This window comes from Pelophylax lessonae (assembly GCF_965119305.1).
Source record: "Pelophylax lessonae genome assembly, chromosome: 1".
Lineage (NCBI taxonomy): Eukaryota > Metazoa > Chordata > Amphibia > Anura > Ranidae > Pelophylax > Pelophylax lessonae.
In genome coordinates, this window is record NC_138768.1 from 863819754 (window position 1) to 863835567 (window position 15814).

Below are 15814 nucleotides of genomic sequence, written 5' to 3' on the forward strand. Positions count from 1 at the left end.
GAGACCTGAGCCTGGTTTAAAAGTCCTACCTGCTCTCCTTATCAGCTGCCAAGAGTTAAACTAGAAAAAGGAAAAATAAAAAATAGAAGGGGTAAACATTCTCTGCCTCCTTTACATTTTAATAGCGAGAAATACCTTAACCTCTATTTCATCAGTTACACTGATCGTGACTATAATTACTAGATGTAGCGGTTGCGTATGACTGAGCTTTAATTTATGACTGCGTGTTGAAATGTTGTAAAGACCTTGCTACAGCTAAATTATACAGCTCGTAAAAATGTGACTGTTGAAAATGCGAACTTAATCGGAGATCGGTGCCAGACGTGACAGCAGGGAAGAAACTATAAAACAGGGCGATGATAACTGGCACTACACGAGAGGAAAGACAGCTGGCACAGAGTGCAGTGTGCCACAGGAGCTTAAATGTTTGTGTCCTGAGTTCTAGCGGAGGGGTGTGGGACATGATGACCTCATCATTCAGTACCTGGTGCCTTTCTTATTGAAGAGGATCTGTTACTGTGTGGGTCGAGGCTTTCAATTATTTCTACCGCTAGCTGAGGACATCCCACCATGCAAAGTATCAAATGGCCCCCAGGCCTCACCCTACTTTTAGAGTGTAGGGGTTTACGAGATGTATCTAAAAAGTTCAGTGAATGATATTAGAAAACAAACAGAAGATGCATACAAATACAAATAATCTACACGTAATATTCCACCCCCATTGTGTTTAGCTGGTTAGTGGGCATGGAGGAGAAGGGAGGGAGTGGGCTGTCATTTACCACTGTTTATACGCCCACATGTGTGACTCTATAGTCACATGGGCTGCTCAAATTTGATAGGGAGGAAATGCTCAGATAGGAAACTCACAAAAAACCGAGCATGTGCAGAGTTGTCACTAAAGCTGCAAATTCCCTAGCTGAATTGGGGACATGAACAGAAGGTGGAGATAGAGAGCAGCAAGATCAACCAGGTATTTTTTGCAGAATACAGAAAACAAATCTCATAGTGACTGAGTGAGTATGAGCAGCAGGTAATACACAATTTATTGATAGTATGATGTGGGTTTAGTGACAGTTTAAAGCATGAATGAGGTCAGGTACTGATGTTGGTTGGAAAAAGCAGTGTTCCATCCAAAATATTTTCAATAAGGTTGAGGTCAGGGCTCTATGTTCAGTAGAATTGAGGTAACGCTCTGTGTTCAGTAGGGTTGAGGTCAGGGCTCTGTGTTCAATAGGGTTGAGATCAGTGCTTTGTGTTCAGTAGTGTTGAGGTAACGGCTCTGTGTTCAGTAGGGTTGGAGTCAGAGCTCTGTGTTCAGTAGGGTTGGAGTCAGAGCTCTGTGTTCAGGAGAAAGAGGTCAGGGCTCTGTGTTCAGTAAGGTTGGAGTCAGGGCTCTGTGATCAGGAGAAAGAGGTCAGGGCTCTGTGTTCAGTAGGTTTTTTGCCTGGGCTCTGTGTTCAGTAGGGCTGAGGTCAGGGCTGTGTGTTCAGTAGGGCTGAGGTCAGGCTCTGTGTTCTGTAGGGCTGAGGTCAGGCTCTGTGTTCAGTAGGGCTGAGGTCAGGCTCTGTGTTCTGTAGGGCTGAGGTCAGGCTCTGTGTTCTGTAGGGCTGAGGTCAGGGCTCTGTGTTCTGTAGGGCTGAGGTCAGGCTCTGTGTTCTGTTGGGCTGAGGTCAGGCTCTGTGTTCTGTAGGGCTGAGGTCAGGGCTCTGTATTCTGTAGGGCTGAGGTCAGGGCTCTGTATTCTGTAGGGCTGAGGTCAGGGCTCTGTGTTCTGTAGGGCTGAGGTCAGGCTCTGTGTTCTGTAGGGCTGAGGTCAGACTCTGTGTTCTGTAGGGCTGAGGTCAGGCTCTGTGTTCTGTAGGGCTGAGGTCAGGCTTTGTGTTCTGTAGGGCTGAGGTCAGGCTCTGTGTTCTGTAGGGCTGAGGTCAGGGCTCTGTATTCTGTAGGGCTGAGGTCAGGGCTCTGTGTTCTGTAGGGCTGAGGTCAGGCTCTGTGTTCTGTTGGGCTGAGGTCAGGCTCTGTGTTCTGTTGGGCTGAGGTCAGGCTCTGTGTTCTGTAGGGCTGAGGTCAGGGCTCTGTATTCTGTAGGGCTGAGGTCAGGGCTCTGTATTCTGAAGGGGTGAGGTCAGGGCTCTGTGTTCAATAGGGTTGAGATCAGGGCTCTGTGTTCAGTAGGGTTGAGATCAGGGCTCTGTGTTCGGTAGGGCTGAGATCAGGGCTCGGTGTTCTGTAGGGTTGATATCAGGGCTCTGTGTTCAGTAAGGTTGAGGTCAGGGCTCTGTGTACATTAGGGTTGAGATCAGGGCTCTGTGTACATTAGGGTTGAGATCAGGGCTCTGTTCAATATGGTTGAGGTCAGGGCTCTGTGTTCAGTAGGGTTGAGGTCAGGGCTCTGTGTTCAGTAGGGATGAGGTCAGGGCTCTGTGTTCAGTAGGGTTGAGGTCAGGGCTCTGGGTTCAGTAGGGTTGTGGTCAGGGCTCTGTGTTCAGTAGAGTTGGGGGTCAGGGCTCTGTGTTCTGTAGGATTGACGTCAAGGCTCTGTGTTCAGAAACGTTGTGGTCAGGGCTCTGTGTTCAGTAGGGTTGAGATCAGGACTCTGTGTTCAGTAGAGTTGAGGTCAGGGCTCTGTGTTCAGTAGAGTTGAGGTCAGGGCTCTGTGTTTAGTAGGGTTGAGATTGGGGCTCTGTGTTCTGTAGGGTTGAGGTCAAGGCTCTGTGTTTAGTAGGGTTAAGGTCAGGGCTCTGTGTTCAGAACAGAAAAGGGTCTCCGCCAAAACTGTTACTACAAAGTTGGAAAAGCACAATTGTGTAAAATGTCTTTGTATGATGTAGTATCACCAGTACCCTTCTCAAACAGAGGAATACCCACATACGTTTGGTTATATATGTAGGTCAGATGGATAGGTGTCCACAAATTTTTGGTTGTTATGTCTGTTATAATGGCCTAAAGATGTGGATAACAGAAGCTGGTAGAGGTGGATCCTGATTCAGATACAAAAGAAGTGAAGGCTGAGTTGTACACAAGCACTCAGCTGATAGCTGGGAGGTATACAGGATTGAAACTACAGTAGATAGATGGGCATCCATCGTAGAAACCCTAAATTATAGGTTCAACCACTTTAGGTACAAATGTAATTACATTTGATTGTGACAGCTTTCAACATCTTTCTCTTTACAGACAAGTCAACTGGGACACCTTCCTGATGAAGAATGTTATTTTCATTCTTGCTGCTCGGCCAAACAGTTCTGCCATCCATCTAAAGCCATCAATATAAATAACCAGAGGCATAGTCATGGCTACCAAAAAAAAAAAGCCAACAAGAAGACCTTGAACATGGTCAGTTGAATGACATAACGCAAGGAATGCGTGTTTTAGCAGAATGAGAAACAGTCAGGCTGACCTGAAGAGCACAGAAGATTGATTTGCCCCAAAACTGTCTTCCCGTATGAGCCCGTCGCCCAATAACTGTATTTTTATGATCACCAAGATCCAAGTGATAGCTGTAGATATTGGATTGACTTTCTGAAGACTCATCCAACAACCTCACCATTATTAAGGTTTAGAGTTCACGGACAGTGTCACTCCTTATTTATTTACCTAGGATGTAAAAGAGATAGGGGCTTAAAATGATGACTTTAGTTGTGCCGAAATGTATAATTCAGGCTTTTACCTTTCCTTTTGGGTCTAAATCTTTTGTTCTTGGTTAAAGAATTGCTAATTTTGGGGGGGAAGGGGGATTGACATCATACAAAACATATTTAATGCCTAGTCTATAGTAGTTTGTTTTGCAAATTTTGTTTTCAGCTGTAAAAAACTGTTTAATGAAATGTTTATATATGTAACAAAAGGGATTAACATTTTTTTAAAATAATGGGCAGGCCTCCATTGCTGCGAGAAACGACTGCATTTTATAAGTAGTTGCAAGTACACACATATACAAAGACCTTATATTGACTGTTATCATCATTATCATTTGCTGGGTTGAACACTAACTAGACTTGTCGGGATTCTGGGACCTCCCTTTCTTAGATATTCCAAGGTGTTTCCTGGCCCACTGGGAAGTTAATCCCACCATTTTGGATTGGCCTATGGCCTTCTTTTAGATCAGGGATCCTCAAACTACGGCCCTCCAGCTGTTGTGGAACCACACGTCCCATGAGGCATTTTAACCGCTTGCCGACCGCCGCAAGTACATATACTGCGGCGGTCAGCCCCGGGCAGGCAAAGTGACGTATATATACGTCACTAGCCTGTCCCCGGCTTGTGAGCCAATAGCGGGCGCTCGCCCACCCTGGCTCGTTCACTAAGGAGTCCGTGCGGGTCCGCCGGTCACACTGCGATCGTCGGTAGAGAGGGAGAAAGGCAGGCGGCTAATGTAAACAAGCCGCCTGTCATTCTCCCCTGTGTAAAAATGGAGATCAGACGGTTCTACTATGTAGGACCGTTGATCTCTGTTTTTACAGTAGTAGCCACAGCCAATCACAGTTAGAAGCACGCCCCTAGGACACACTTAACCCCTCCCTCTCCAATACAGTTAACCCCTTCCCTGCCAGTGTAACTTTTACAGTAACAGTGCATATGTATAGCACTGATTACTCCAGTAATGTCACTGGTACCCCCAGAAGTGTCAAAAATGTCAGTCAAGGGTCCGATCTGTCCGCTGCAATGTCGCAGTCCCGCAAAAAAAAATCGCAGATCGCCGCCATTACTCGTTAAAAAAAACACCAAAAATGACAAAAATCTTTCCCTTTGTTAGTAAACGCGATAACTTTTGCGCAAACCAATCAAAATACGCTTTTTGCAATTTTTTTTACCAAACATATGTAGCATAAAACAATTTGGCCGAAAATGTTAAAAAATTTTGATTTTTACATTTTTTTGGGGGGAATTTCATATAAAAAAATGTGAAAAATATTGTTATTTTTGCAAAATTTACGCTCTTATTTTGTTTATAGCGCATGATCAAAAAATTGCAAAGGTGATCAAATACCACCAAAAGAAAGCTCTGTTTATGGGGAAAAAAAAGGACATCAAATTTGTTTAGGTACAGTGTCGCACGAGCACGCAATTGTCCGTTAAAGTCATGCAGTAAAAAATCGCAAAAAAACCCCTGGTCAGGAAGGGGTAAAATCTTCCGGGGCTTAAGTGGTTAAAACTCTGACATTCACAGACAAGACTAAGCATGATGGGAATTGTAGTTCCTGAACCACTGGAGGGCCATAGTTTGAAGATCCCTGTTTTAGATGGACATACTTGGAACCACTTTATTGGGAGCCATCAGGAGACATCAATATAACATGTCCAAACCATGTAACCTGTCATCTTAGGAGGTTTACCGTGATAATCATCTAGATCACAAAGACTCTTAGCCTTCTCTTAGATGGGCAGAAGGTCTCTTCGCTGCTGCTTGTACTTGTTCTTTAAGTCATTACCTATTGCTCTTGATCATAGGTCAAAACAGGGAAGTAGTATGGCCATTAAAATGGAAGTCTTGTCCGAAAAGGCAAATCTCGCTTCCCTGCCAAAGACTAATACAACCAAACTAGAGACTCTGACCTAAACCACTTGTCAATCTTATAGTCCTACTTTCTAACACGCATGAACTTGATCCTGAGATTCCGAACTTTTCTAGCAGAAGACAATGACAAAACATTGTGGCCTCAGATTGAGAATGCTCACCGTCACCTACCATCTACTCAAGGTTGAAGTTTACAGTCAGGTGGATCCAAATGGACAAGAGGTGTAATTGTTTTTTATGTTATAGAAACACACATCGGATTGTACTTCTGTGAATTCTCATGTTAAAACTGGTGGGCTGCGATTTAAATTCACTAGACAGAAAAGTACTTTGTCTACTGTTCCTTTTGCTTTTGGACTGTCCTAGATACACAGGGATTTTTCAAATATATGATTATAGCTAAAGCATCAGATTGTTGTACCATGCAGGGCCGTCTTTAATATTGATTGGACCCTGGGCCAAATTTTTTTTGGGCCCTCCCAAATCCACTTATCAACTATTTGCGGCCAGTGTGGGCTCAAGGGGGAGCTGCTTTGGGACCCACAACAATGACTGGGCCCGGGGCGGCTGCCCCTTTTGCCCTGTGTTAAAGACGGCCCTGGTACCATGTTAGCTGATAGGGAAATCAACAAGGATTTGGTGATGGTGAAAGGATTTGAAAGTTTATTTAAAAGAGGAAAATTAAAAAGTGAAGTTGGAAGAGTAAGAGATATCAACATGCACGTTCTTCAGAGACAAGGCAAGTGTAAAGGACCTGACCAAAGTGAAATGTGAAGCTTTTATGCCCCAGTCATGTACTGTAGAACCTCCCAAAAGTAAACCTTATTTTTAAAGTAACTCAATCATTTAAGATGTTGCAGAAGCAAGATATTAACTACAATAGACATTCATTTCTGTTATTTTGGAACATCTTATCGGCTTGACCGTGACATAGACTCTCAAATGTATATAATGAATATGGAGACCAACTCTCTTTCCAGATCACACAACAAGACATGCTAAGACATCGGGGAAAAACTACGATTCAGTAACATCGTTCTGCAAAGTAATTCTAGAACCTAATATTAGTACTAATAATAATGGAATTTAATCATGAGGCATATAATATTTTTTCTTTATCATACCGTCAAACAAAGCAAAGTGGAGGATAATTAAAACATTAGCTTTTCTATGCATCTGTAACTTGGGAGGGCTGGATGAACACTTCAAACCCAGCCAAAGCCTTAAACCTAATCCCTAAATCTAAAATAACTCTTAAAATTAATATTTAACCTCTACCCAAACCCTAAACCTAATTCCTAACCTTGCATACCCAATTACCCCCTGTAGCCTTCTCCTGCACATACTGTTTTCTTTCATACCCTCCACACTCTTCTCTTACACATATTGCCCCATCATCATTTTGGATTCCTCTCCTACACATACTGCCCGCTATCATATCCTCCGCATTCATCTATTTGTCCTTGGTGACATGCTGCCCTTACGTTTGTACAGCTAGGTCCACCATTCAACCGCAGAAGCTGTCAGACTCTCAGAGTTTGGCAGGCTGTTAGCAGTAGGGATGGATGGGTTAACCAGTGCCCTCCTCTCATAGCTAAACCCAGTGGCGGCCAGTGGCAGAGGAGAAACACAAGGCAACGGATTTACTTTCCTGCTCCTGGCTGACTGGAGACATCTCGCGACCGTCGACCATGCTGATCCTCCTCGCTCTGACCGGGAAGGTGCGTGAGTCAGAGTGACTGACGCACGCTCCGCCGCCACGACGACCTCAGAATGATTGGTCCAGGCTGGAGTCTGGACCAATTACAGGACTAGAAGTGCAGAAGTGGGAGTGTCGGGGCGCATTGCTCTGTGCCCCGATGACACCCAGAAGGCCTCCAATCAGCACCTCTGCTCTAGCCACGTGGGGTGCCAAACACCCCCCCCCCCCATAGATTGCAATTAGTTTGGCGCCCCTAGTGAGCTTTAAAAGGTAATTTTTTCTTTTTTTTTTCCTTGAAGATGCTGATTGGGGGAGCGGCGCCCCTGCACCCCCTATAGACCAGCCGCCACTGGCTAAACCCCAGAGTCCCATGCACAAAGGTTTGATGCCCAGTGCGCATGAGGCCTTAAAGGCACTCTGCAGTCAAAATTGGAAATGTATACTTGTGATGAATACTACAAACAGACTTCAAAGTAGTGCACACCTCCACCCCATTCCCTGTAAACTGATGATCTTGGAACACACCTGCTGGGGAAGCTGAAACACCTTCCATTCGGTCAGGGATGATGCCTGGAATGCAAGAAGTCTGAGTTTCAGGCATTCGTCCCTGAGTGACTGCTGCCCTAAATGTTTGTGTAGCTAGGTGCATCTTCAAACCTTGTTCAGCAGCATCTGTCAAACTGTCATAGAATTTGACAGGCTGATAGCAGCAGGGCTGGATGGGACACCTGTGCCCTTCTCCCGCAGCTAAACCCCAGAGCCCCATGCACTGGGGCTCCATGCCCAGTGTGCATGGGGCCTTAAAAGTATACTGCAGTCAAAATTGAAAATTTATACTTGAGATACATACAGAGAGCAGACTTCGGTGTAGTGCACCCATCCACCCCATTTCCTGTAAACTGATCCTGGAACACACCTGCTGGGGAAGCTGGAACACATTCCATTCGGCAAGGGACGAATGACCAGAATTCCATAAGTCTGAGCTCCTGGCATTTGACCCTGGGCACATGCTGCCCTAAACGTTTGTATAGCTAGGTGCACTGTCTAGCCCTTGTCCAGCAGTAGCTGTCAGACCCTCATATAGTCAGACAGCCTTTTAGCAGCAGGGCTAAATGGGACAACAGTGCCCTCCTTCCAGAGCTAAATGTCAGAGCTTCATGCTTAATGCCCAGTGTGCATGGTCATTAAAAGTATGCTGCAGTTAAAATTTAAAATGTATATCTTAGATGCATACAGCGAGAAGACTTCCCTGTAGTGCATCCATCCAGCCCACTCTCTGTCCACTGATGACCCTGGAACACACCTGCTGGTGAAGTTGGAACACTTTCCATGCTGCCTTTCACACACCAGTCCTGGGAAGCTGCACTGGGGGGGGGGGGGGGGGGTCTGTTTACTTTAGCAGAGCTTCTGTGCTTACTAGATAGCAGTAACTATCATCTCACTAGGCATTTCGATTTCTTATTCTGGTAACATCAGGGTATTGGCCACCTGAAGTTTGCCAACAACAGCTTGGGACCTATGCATAGTTGTTAGCTGCCCAAGATGTGCCACCTTGGACCTCAGTTCCAGTGATGTTGTGTCCCGGACAATGTCCCAGGATCACAGTACCACCATTATTTGAGTTGCTGTATATGTGCAATAAGACAGTAGGGCATTCATTATGGCGATTGGGGGCCACAAGTAAGCATTTCCCACATATTTTAAGGCAGGGCTTGGGCTGCCCATTCTGATAAGTGGGAGAGGTCTTGGCCGAACACCCACTCCCTTGGCATACCTGGGGTGCACTGTGGGTGGGGTTAACTGTGTCCAGGACTGAAATGTTGGTAAGTATGCCAGTGCCAAGGCTTTGGACACACAATCTGAACCAGAGAATTCTGGGAAGACTGATGTCATAAGATGGTAACACCTTCAGCTCTTCATTCATTAGAGTGAAGAATGAGTTTCTGGATTCAGGTCCTGGTGTGAGAGACAACTGATGTAGCTTTTTTTCCTTTCTGTAGCCAAAATTTGATTGCCTTCACTCTTTTCTCCTCTTTAGTTTCTGCTGGTGATTCTCTGATTTCTTTATGTATGAACTGTGTAGCAGTCATGATATATCTGGATGTAACAGAGTCAGCACTGGACTTTCTGTGGAATCTACTGTTTATTTTACAATAAAATGCTGCCTTATGTGAAGCACATAACCTGCAAGTTGTCTGTCTTCTGTCTCTAAACCAATCATCTTCTAACACCCCGAAAACACGTGAGCCAACTCACCCAAACAGTGGGCTATATAGACATTTCTGTTGGGGCGTCTGATGGCTCCTCAGTGGCCATTGTATAGGTTTAATGCTGGCTATACGGTCATGGCCAAAAATATTGGCACCCCTGCATTTCTGTCGGATAATGCACCACTTCGCCCAGAAAATTGTTACAAATGTTTAGGCATTCTTAGGTTTATTTCTTTTGTTTGTATTGGTATGACATAAAAAAAAGTGGAGAACCAAAAAGCCAAATAGGACACATTCCACGCAAAACTCCAAAAATAGACTGGACCCCTTTGAACACACCCCTTGGAAACAAAACTGAAATCAATTGCTTCCTGTAACCATCAATGGGTTTCCTATACTGTACCTCTCTACTGGCATTTTGGACCACTCTTCTTTCGCTAACTGCTCCAGGTCTCCCACATTGGAAGGGTTCCTTGTCCCAACTGCTGTTTTGAGATCTCTTCACAGGTGCTCTATGGGATTTAGATCTGGACTCATTGCTGGCCAATTCAGTACTCTCCAGTGTTTTGTCTTAACCACTTGCCGACCGCCGCCCGACTATATACGGCAGCGGTCAGCCCCTCCCCGGCAAAGTGACGTACCGGTACGTCACTAGCCTGGGAGCCAATAGGGGGGCGAGCGCGCACCGCCAGAGGATCGCTCCCACCCCCGCTCGTTCCCCAAGCAGCCCGTGCGTGTGACCGGCGGACCCGATGTCCGCTGGTCACTCGCGATCGTTGGGTGGAGAGGTAGAAAGGCAGGTGGCTAATGTAAACAAAGCCGCCTGTCATTCTCCCCTGTGTGAAAGCACAGATCATACGGTCCTGCTATGTAGGACCATTGATCTCTGCTGTTACACACACAGCCACATCCAATCACAGTTAGAAGCACGCCCCTAGGGACACACATAACCCCTCCTTCTCCAATAAAGTTAACCCCTTCCCTCCCAGTGTAATTTTTACAGTAACTGTACAGTAATTACTGTAGAAATGTCACTGATAACCCCAAAAGTGTCAAAAATGTCAGTCAAGGGTCCGATCTGTCCGCCGCAATGTCGCAGTCCCGCAAAAAAAAATCGCAGATCGCCGCCATTACTCGTAAAAAAAAAAACAATAAAAATGACAAAAATCTTTCCCTTAGTTAGTAAACGCGATAACTTTTGCGCAAACCAATCAAAATACGCTTTTTTGCGATTTTTTTTACCAAACATATGTAGCAGAAAACAAATTGGCCTAAAATGTTAAAAACTTTTGATTTTTACATTTTTTTGGAGGAATTTCATATAAAAAAATGTGAAAAATATTGTTATTTTTGCAAAATTGTCGCTCTTTTTTTGTTTATGACGTATGATCAAAAAATCGCACAGGTGATCAAATATCACCAAAAGAAAGCTCTGTTTGTGGGAAAAAAAGGACGTCAAATTCGTTTAGGTAAAGCGCCTCACGACCGCGCAATTGTCCATTTAAGTCATGCAGTGCCGAATCGCAAAATAGGCCCTGGTCAGGAAGGGGGTAAAATCTTCCGGGGCTTAAGTGGTTAAACCATTTCTGGGTGCTTTTTGACCTGTGCTTTGGGTCATTGTCCTACTGTAAGACCCATCACCTCTGATGGAGACCCAACTTTCTGACAATGGGGCCTACATTGCACCCCAGAATTCTCTGGTAGTCTTCAGATTTCGTAATGCAAACAACAAGAGAAAAGACCTGGTCAGCAAGTTCTAAATGAAGCAATTAATAATAATACACAGTGCATGGAGCAAACGTAACTGCTTCCGGACCACCCACCCCACAGTTACTGCGGCAGGGCGGCCCGACTGCGCGAAGAAACGTACCTGTACGTCGCATCTTCTTCCTGGTCTGAGGCAGTGGCCGCTGGCAACCCATTTACACTGTGATTGGACTTAGCGGGAGCCAATTAGCGGGTCCATCAGACGCAATGTCTGCCGGGACCTGCCAATCTTTCTCTTGAGAGGCAGAACGGCGGTCTGCCTATGTAAACAAGGCAGATAGCCATTCTGTCAGGGGAGTAGAACAGGACAGGAACGCGGATCTCGGTCTTCCCCCAGTCAGACCATCCTCCACACAGTTAGCAAGCACCTCCTAGGGACACATTTAACCCTTTGATCGCCCCTGATGTTAACACCTTCCCTGTCAGTGTCATTAGTACAGTAACAGTGCATATTTTTAGCACTGATCACTGTAATGATGTCACTGGTCCCTAAAAAAAATGTCAAATGTGTCAGTTAGGTGTTCTGATTTGTCTGCCGCAATGCCGCAGTCCCTCTAAAAATCGCTGATCGGCGATCAGAGAAAGGGAATACAATAAGACACGTGGCCACTCACTAAAACTAGAGGAAAGGCGGTTTAACCTTAAAATACGCAGGGGGTTCTTCACTGTTAGAGTGGTAAGGATGTAGAATTGTCTTCCGCAAACAGTCGTATCAGCAGGGAGCATTGATAGTTTCAAAGAACTATTAGATGGGCACCTTAAAGACCACAACATACAGGGGTATACAATGTACAACATACAGGGGTATACAATGTACAACATACAGGGGTATACAATGTACAACATACAGGAGTATACAATGTACAACATACAGGGGTATACAATGTACAACATACAGGGGTATACAATGTACAACATACAGGGGTATACAATGTACAACATACAGGGGTATACAATGTACGGTTAACAGCAAACACACACACACACATCATAGGTTGAACTGGGTGGACTGATGTCTTTTTTTCAACCTCACTAACTATGTAAAAAAAAAAATGCTTCCCCAGCATTGGTGTTAGTGGGAGGAATAGTGCACCGTCATTGGTGTCATTGAGAGGAATTGTCCCCAATTGCTGATGTCAGTGAAAGGAATAGTGCTCCATCATTAATGTCAGTGGAAGGAATAGTGCTCGATCATTGGTGTCATTGCGAGGAATAGTTCTCCATCGTTGGTGTCATTGAGAGGAATAATTCTCCATCATTGGTGTCATTGAGAGGAATAATTCTCCATCATTGGTGTCAGTGGAAGGAATAGAACCTTATCATTGTTGGAGGCCATTGGAAGGAATGCTGTCCAATCATTGGTATCACTGGGAGGAATAGTGCTCTATCATTGGTGTCATTGAGCAGAATAGTTCCCCATCGTTGGTGTCAGTGGAAGGGGTAGAACCCTATCATTGGTGCCATTGGAAGGAATGCTATCAGTGGGAGAGATAGTGCCTTATCACTCATGTCAGTGGGTGGAATAGTGCCCTGCATAAGTGGTGTCATTGGAAGGAATAGTGACTCATTGTTAAAGCCAGTGAAAGAAATAAAAATATTTCACCTCCCTGCTATGTCTCTAAATTTATGACTATTTCCTGGATGTCACACATAAAAGGAATTGAGAACACATGCCCAGTAGAGATACAGTAAGCAATAAACGCATCTTAAAGCTTACGTTTGTTTTGCAGCCAATGTGCTCCCATTCAGAGATTTCCCCTCATTCCATGCCCCAGTGACAGGTGTCAGAACAAATAGAGAAGTCTCTTATATTGGGCAACAAACAACAATCCCTCAGAAATTCAAAATGTTCTCCACTCAATTAAAAAATTTAAAGAAAAAAAATTTTGGCTGGCTTTCAATAAGGCAATTTTATATACTAGAGAAACAGTTAATATAATATGGACATCCCCAGCATCTTATGACTAAATTGTTCTTTGCTCCTCTGTTCTCTCTTGTGATTGCAAACCCCCCCCCCCCAATATATAACAATGGGTTTGTGTACACTTGACCATCACACCCATTCCAAAACCATGCCCATTTACATATAGCTGGCCCTCCTTTGTGTCTATTGCAGCCTTTACACTTCAGTGAAGGCTTTCCAAAAACATTTGGCATCTGTCCAAATTTTTTGGTCCCATTTGTGAGGTCAGGTACTCTGTTCTCTCTTGTGATTGCAACCCCCCCCCCCCCCATATATAACAATGGGTTTGTGTACACTTGACCATCACACCCATTCCAAAACCATGGCCATTTATATGTAGCTGGCCCTCCTTTGTGTCTATTGCAGCCTTTACACTTCAGTGAAGGCTTTTCAAAAACATTTGGCATCTGTCCAAATTTTTTGGTCCCATTTGTGAGGTCAGGTACTCTGTTCTCTCTTGTGATTGCAAACCCCCCCCCCCCCCAATAGATAACAATGGGTTTGTGTACACTTGATCATCACACCAATTCCAAAACCATGCCCATTTATACCTAGCTGGCCCTCCTTTGTGTCTATTGCAGCGTTTACACTTCGGTGAAGGCTTTCCAAAAACATTTGCCATCTGTCCAGACTTTTTGGTCCCATTTGTGAGGCCAGGTACTGATGTTGGATGAGAAGACCTGGCTTACAATTGGCGTTTCAATTCATCCCTTCCAAAGGTGTTCAGTAGGGTTGAGGTCAGTTCTCTGTCTTGAGTTCCTTCCAAACTGGTCAAGCCATGTCTTTACGGAGCTGGGTTTGTGCACAGGGGCACAGTTAGGGGTGGAACTACCTGGGTCCCAAAGATTGCACTTGTGATCAGGCCCTGCCGTTCTGCCACAGAGCTCAAAGGGAAGGGCCCGAGGTCAGAGGGACCCTTTGTGGTTTCATGTACCATGGCCCTGAAGGTTCTAGTTACACCTTTGGGCACAGTCATGCTGAAACAGAAAATTAGCTTGCAAAAAATGTTGCCACAAGGTCGGAAACACAAAATGTCTTTATATGCTGCAAAATTAACAGTACTCTTCACTGGAAACACCCAACCCTAAAGTATAGTAAAAATAATAAAAATTAAAAAAAAAAAAAAAAAAAACAGCACGAGGAACATGACTTACTATTTATCCGAAGTGTACCTTGTGCTGCTGACTCCTGCTTGAAATCTTCATCCTCCAAACCCCCCTGTTCTGCCTCCAGCAAGATATTAAGTTATTTTGCCTGCAATATCAGATTTGACCACAAGATGAAGCCGGTAGTAAATTGACTGTTTTTGCAGAATCTAGAAACTGTTTACCTTTAACAGAAGTTCCCATCTTTCTTCAGTCTAAGGAAGAGAAACAGGTGCATCCTGGGAACTCAGACTCCATCTTAGAGACGGAAAGAAGGAACCACCTATCAGAACACATATTGGAATAAAACTTGCATCCCCTTAACGCAGCATCGCTGATAAGAAATACTTTTCCCCATCTACAGCCTAGCTTGTTCATTGTATTTCTGTATACTTCATATACTGATTGTATGTATCTGTATTTGTTTTTTTCTCAATAGTTTCAACCATCCTGTTTTGTGAATAAAGCTTCAAAATGACATCCAGACTGGCTTATTGCAGAATAGGAGGGTTTAGCTGCATGTCAAGCAGGGGTAGACTGGCGAATTTCGGTCCAGGGGGCAAGTACAAACCAGAGGCCCATGGTGCAGCGACTTGGCCCCTCTCCCACTCTCCCTCTTCCCTCCTGACCCCCATTCCAGGCTGAAACTCCACTCCAAGTACTCTCTACTCACCGGCTGAATCCGGGTTCCCAACCTGACCAGCAGGGGGTGGTTGGGTGGAGCTGGGACAGCTCATTTGAGGCTGGCCAGGGAGGCAGAGTCTCCAGTGGGGCGTGGAACTGGCCTCTGCTCAGACAGTTTAAACCATCTATGCTCGGGAGGGAGGCCTGCGCTCTGTCCTTGTCTTTAACCTGCACTCAGTAGGTCAGTGGCGGAGACTTTTTACTTCTCTTCACCAGGAATCCTTTAGGCATGTCTGTGGCAGAAGCGGTGCAGCCTTTTTACAGGACATCAGAGTGGCCCAGGGTACAATTGCCCCCCTGCCCCCTGGCCCAGTCCTCCCCTGCATGGAACCGGCTTGTGCTCAGACACAGTTTACACCATTTATGCTGGGGGGGGGGGGGGGGGAGGCCTGCGCTCTGTCCTTGTCTTCAACCCGCACTCAGTAGGTCAGCAGCAGGGATTTTTTTACTTCTCTTCACCAGAAAACTTGAGGTATGTCTGGCAGCAGTGGTGCAGCCTTTTTACAGGGCCTCAGAGTGGCCCTGGGGGCAATTACCCCCTGCCCCCTGGCCCAGTCCCCCCCGATGTCAAGTTACACACAAGGAAATAGGTAGTGGGGACAGAACACCCCCACCCCCGTAATCTATGGGAGCTGTGACAGGTACTCCTCAAGAGTACACAACTATTCCCACCTTTTCCGTCCCCCTTACTCCATTTATAGAAGCTATAACTACAGGTTCTATGAATGAAATATGATCTATGAATGAAGGATGGTCAGGTGACTGATAGGTCCACCTCCTCCATTCATAGGTCATGTTTCATTCCTAGAAGCTGTAGGTACAGCT

At 45.2% G+C, this 15814-nt stretch overlaps 1 protein-coding gene across 1 annotated transcript in view; it reads left to right on the top strand.

The window, feature by feature from the left end:
* PHF24 (PHD finger protein 24) overlaps positions 1–4097 on the top strand; it is a gene marked incomplete at its 5' end in the record, with an annotated part of 124480 nt that extends 120383 nt beyond the window's left edge. The window contains one exon of the mRNA XM_082243954.1: positions 3178–4097. Within this exon, the coding sequence (XP_082100080.1) occupies positions 3178–3274 (97 nt within the window). The 3' untranslated portion in view covers positions 3275–4097. The remainder of the gene's footprint in view (positions 1–3177) is intronic.
* Positions 4098–15814: the final 11717 nt, after the last annotated feature.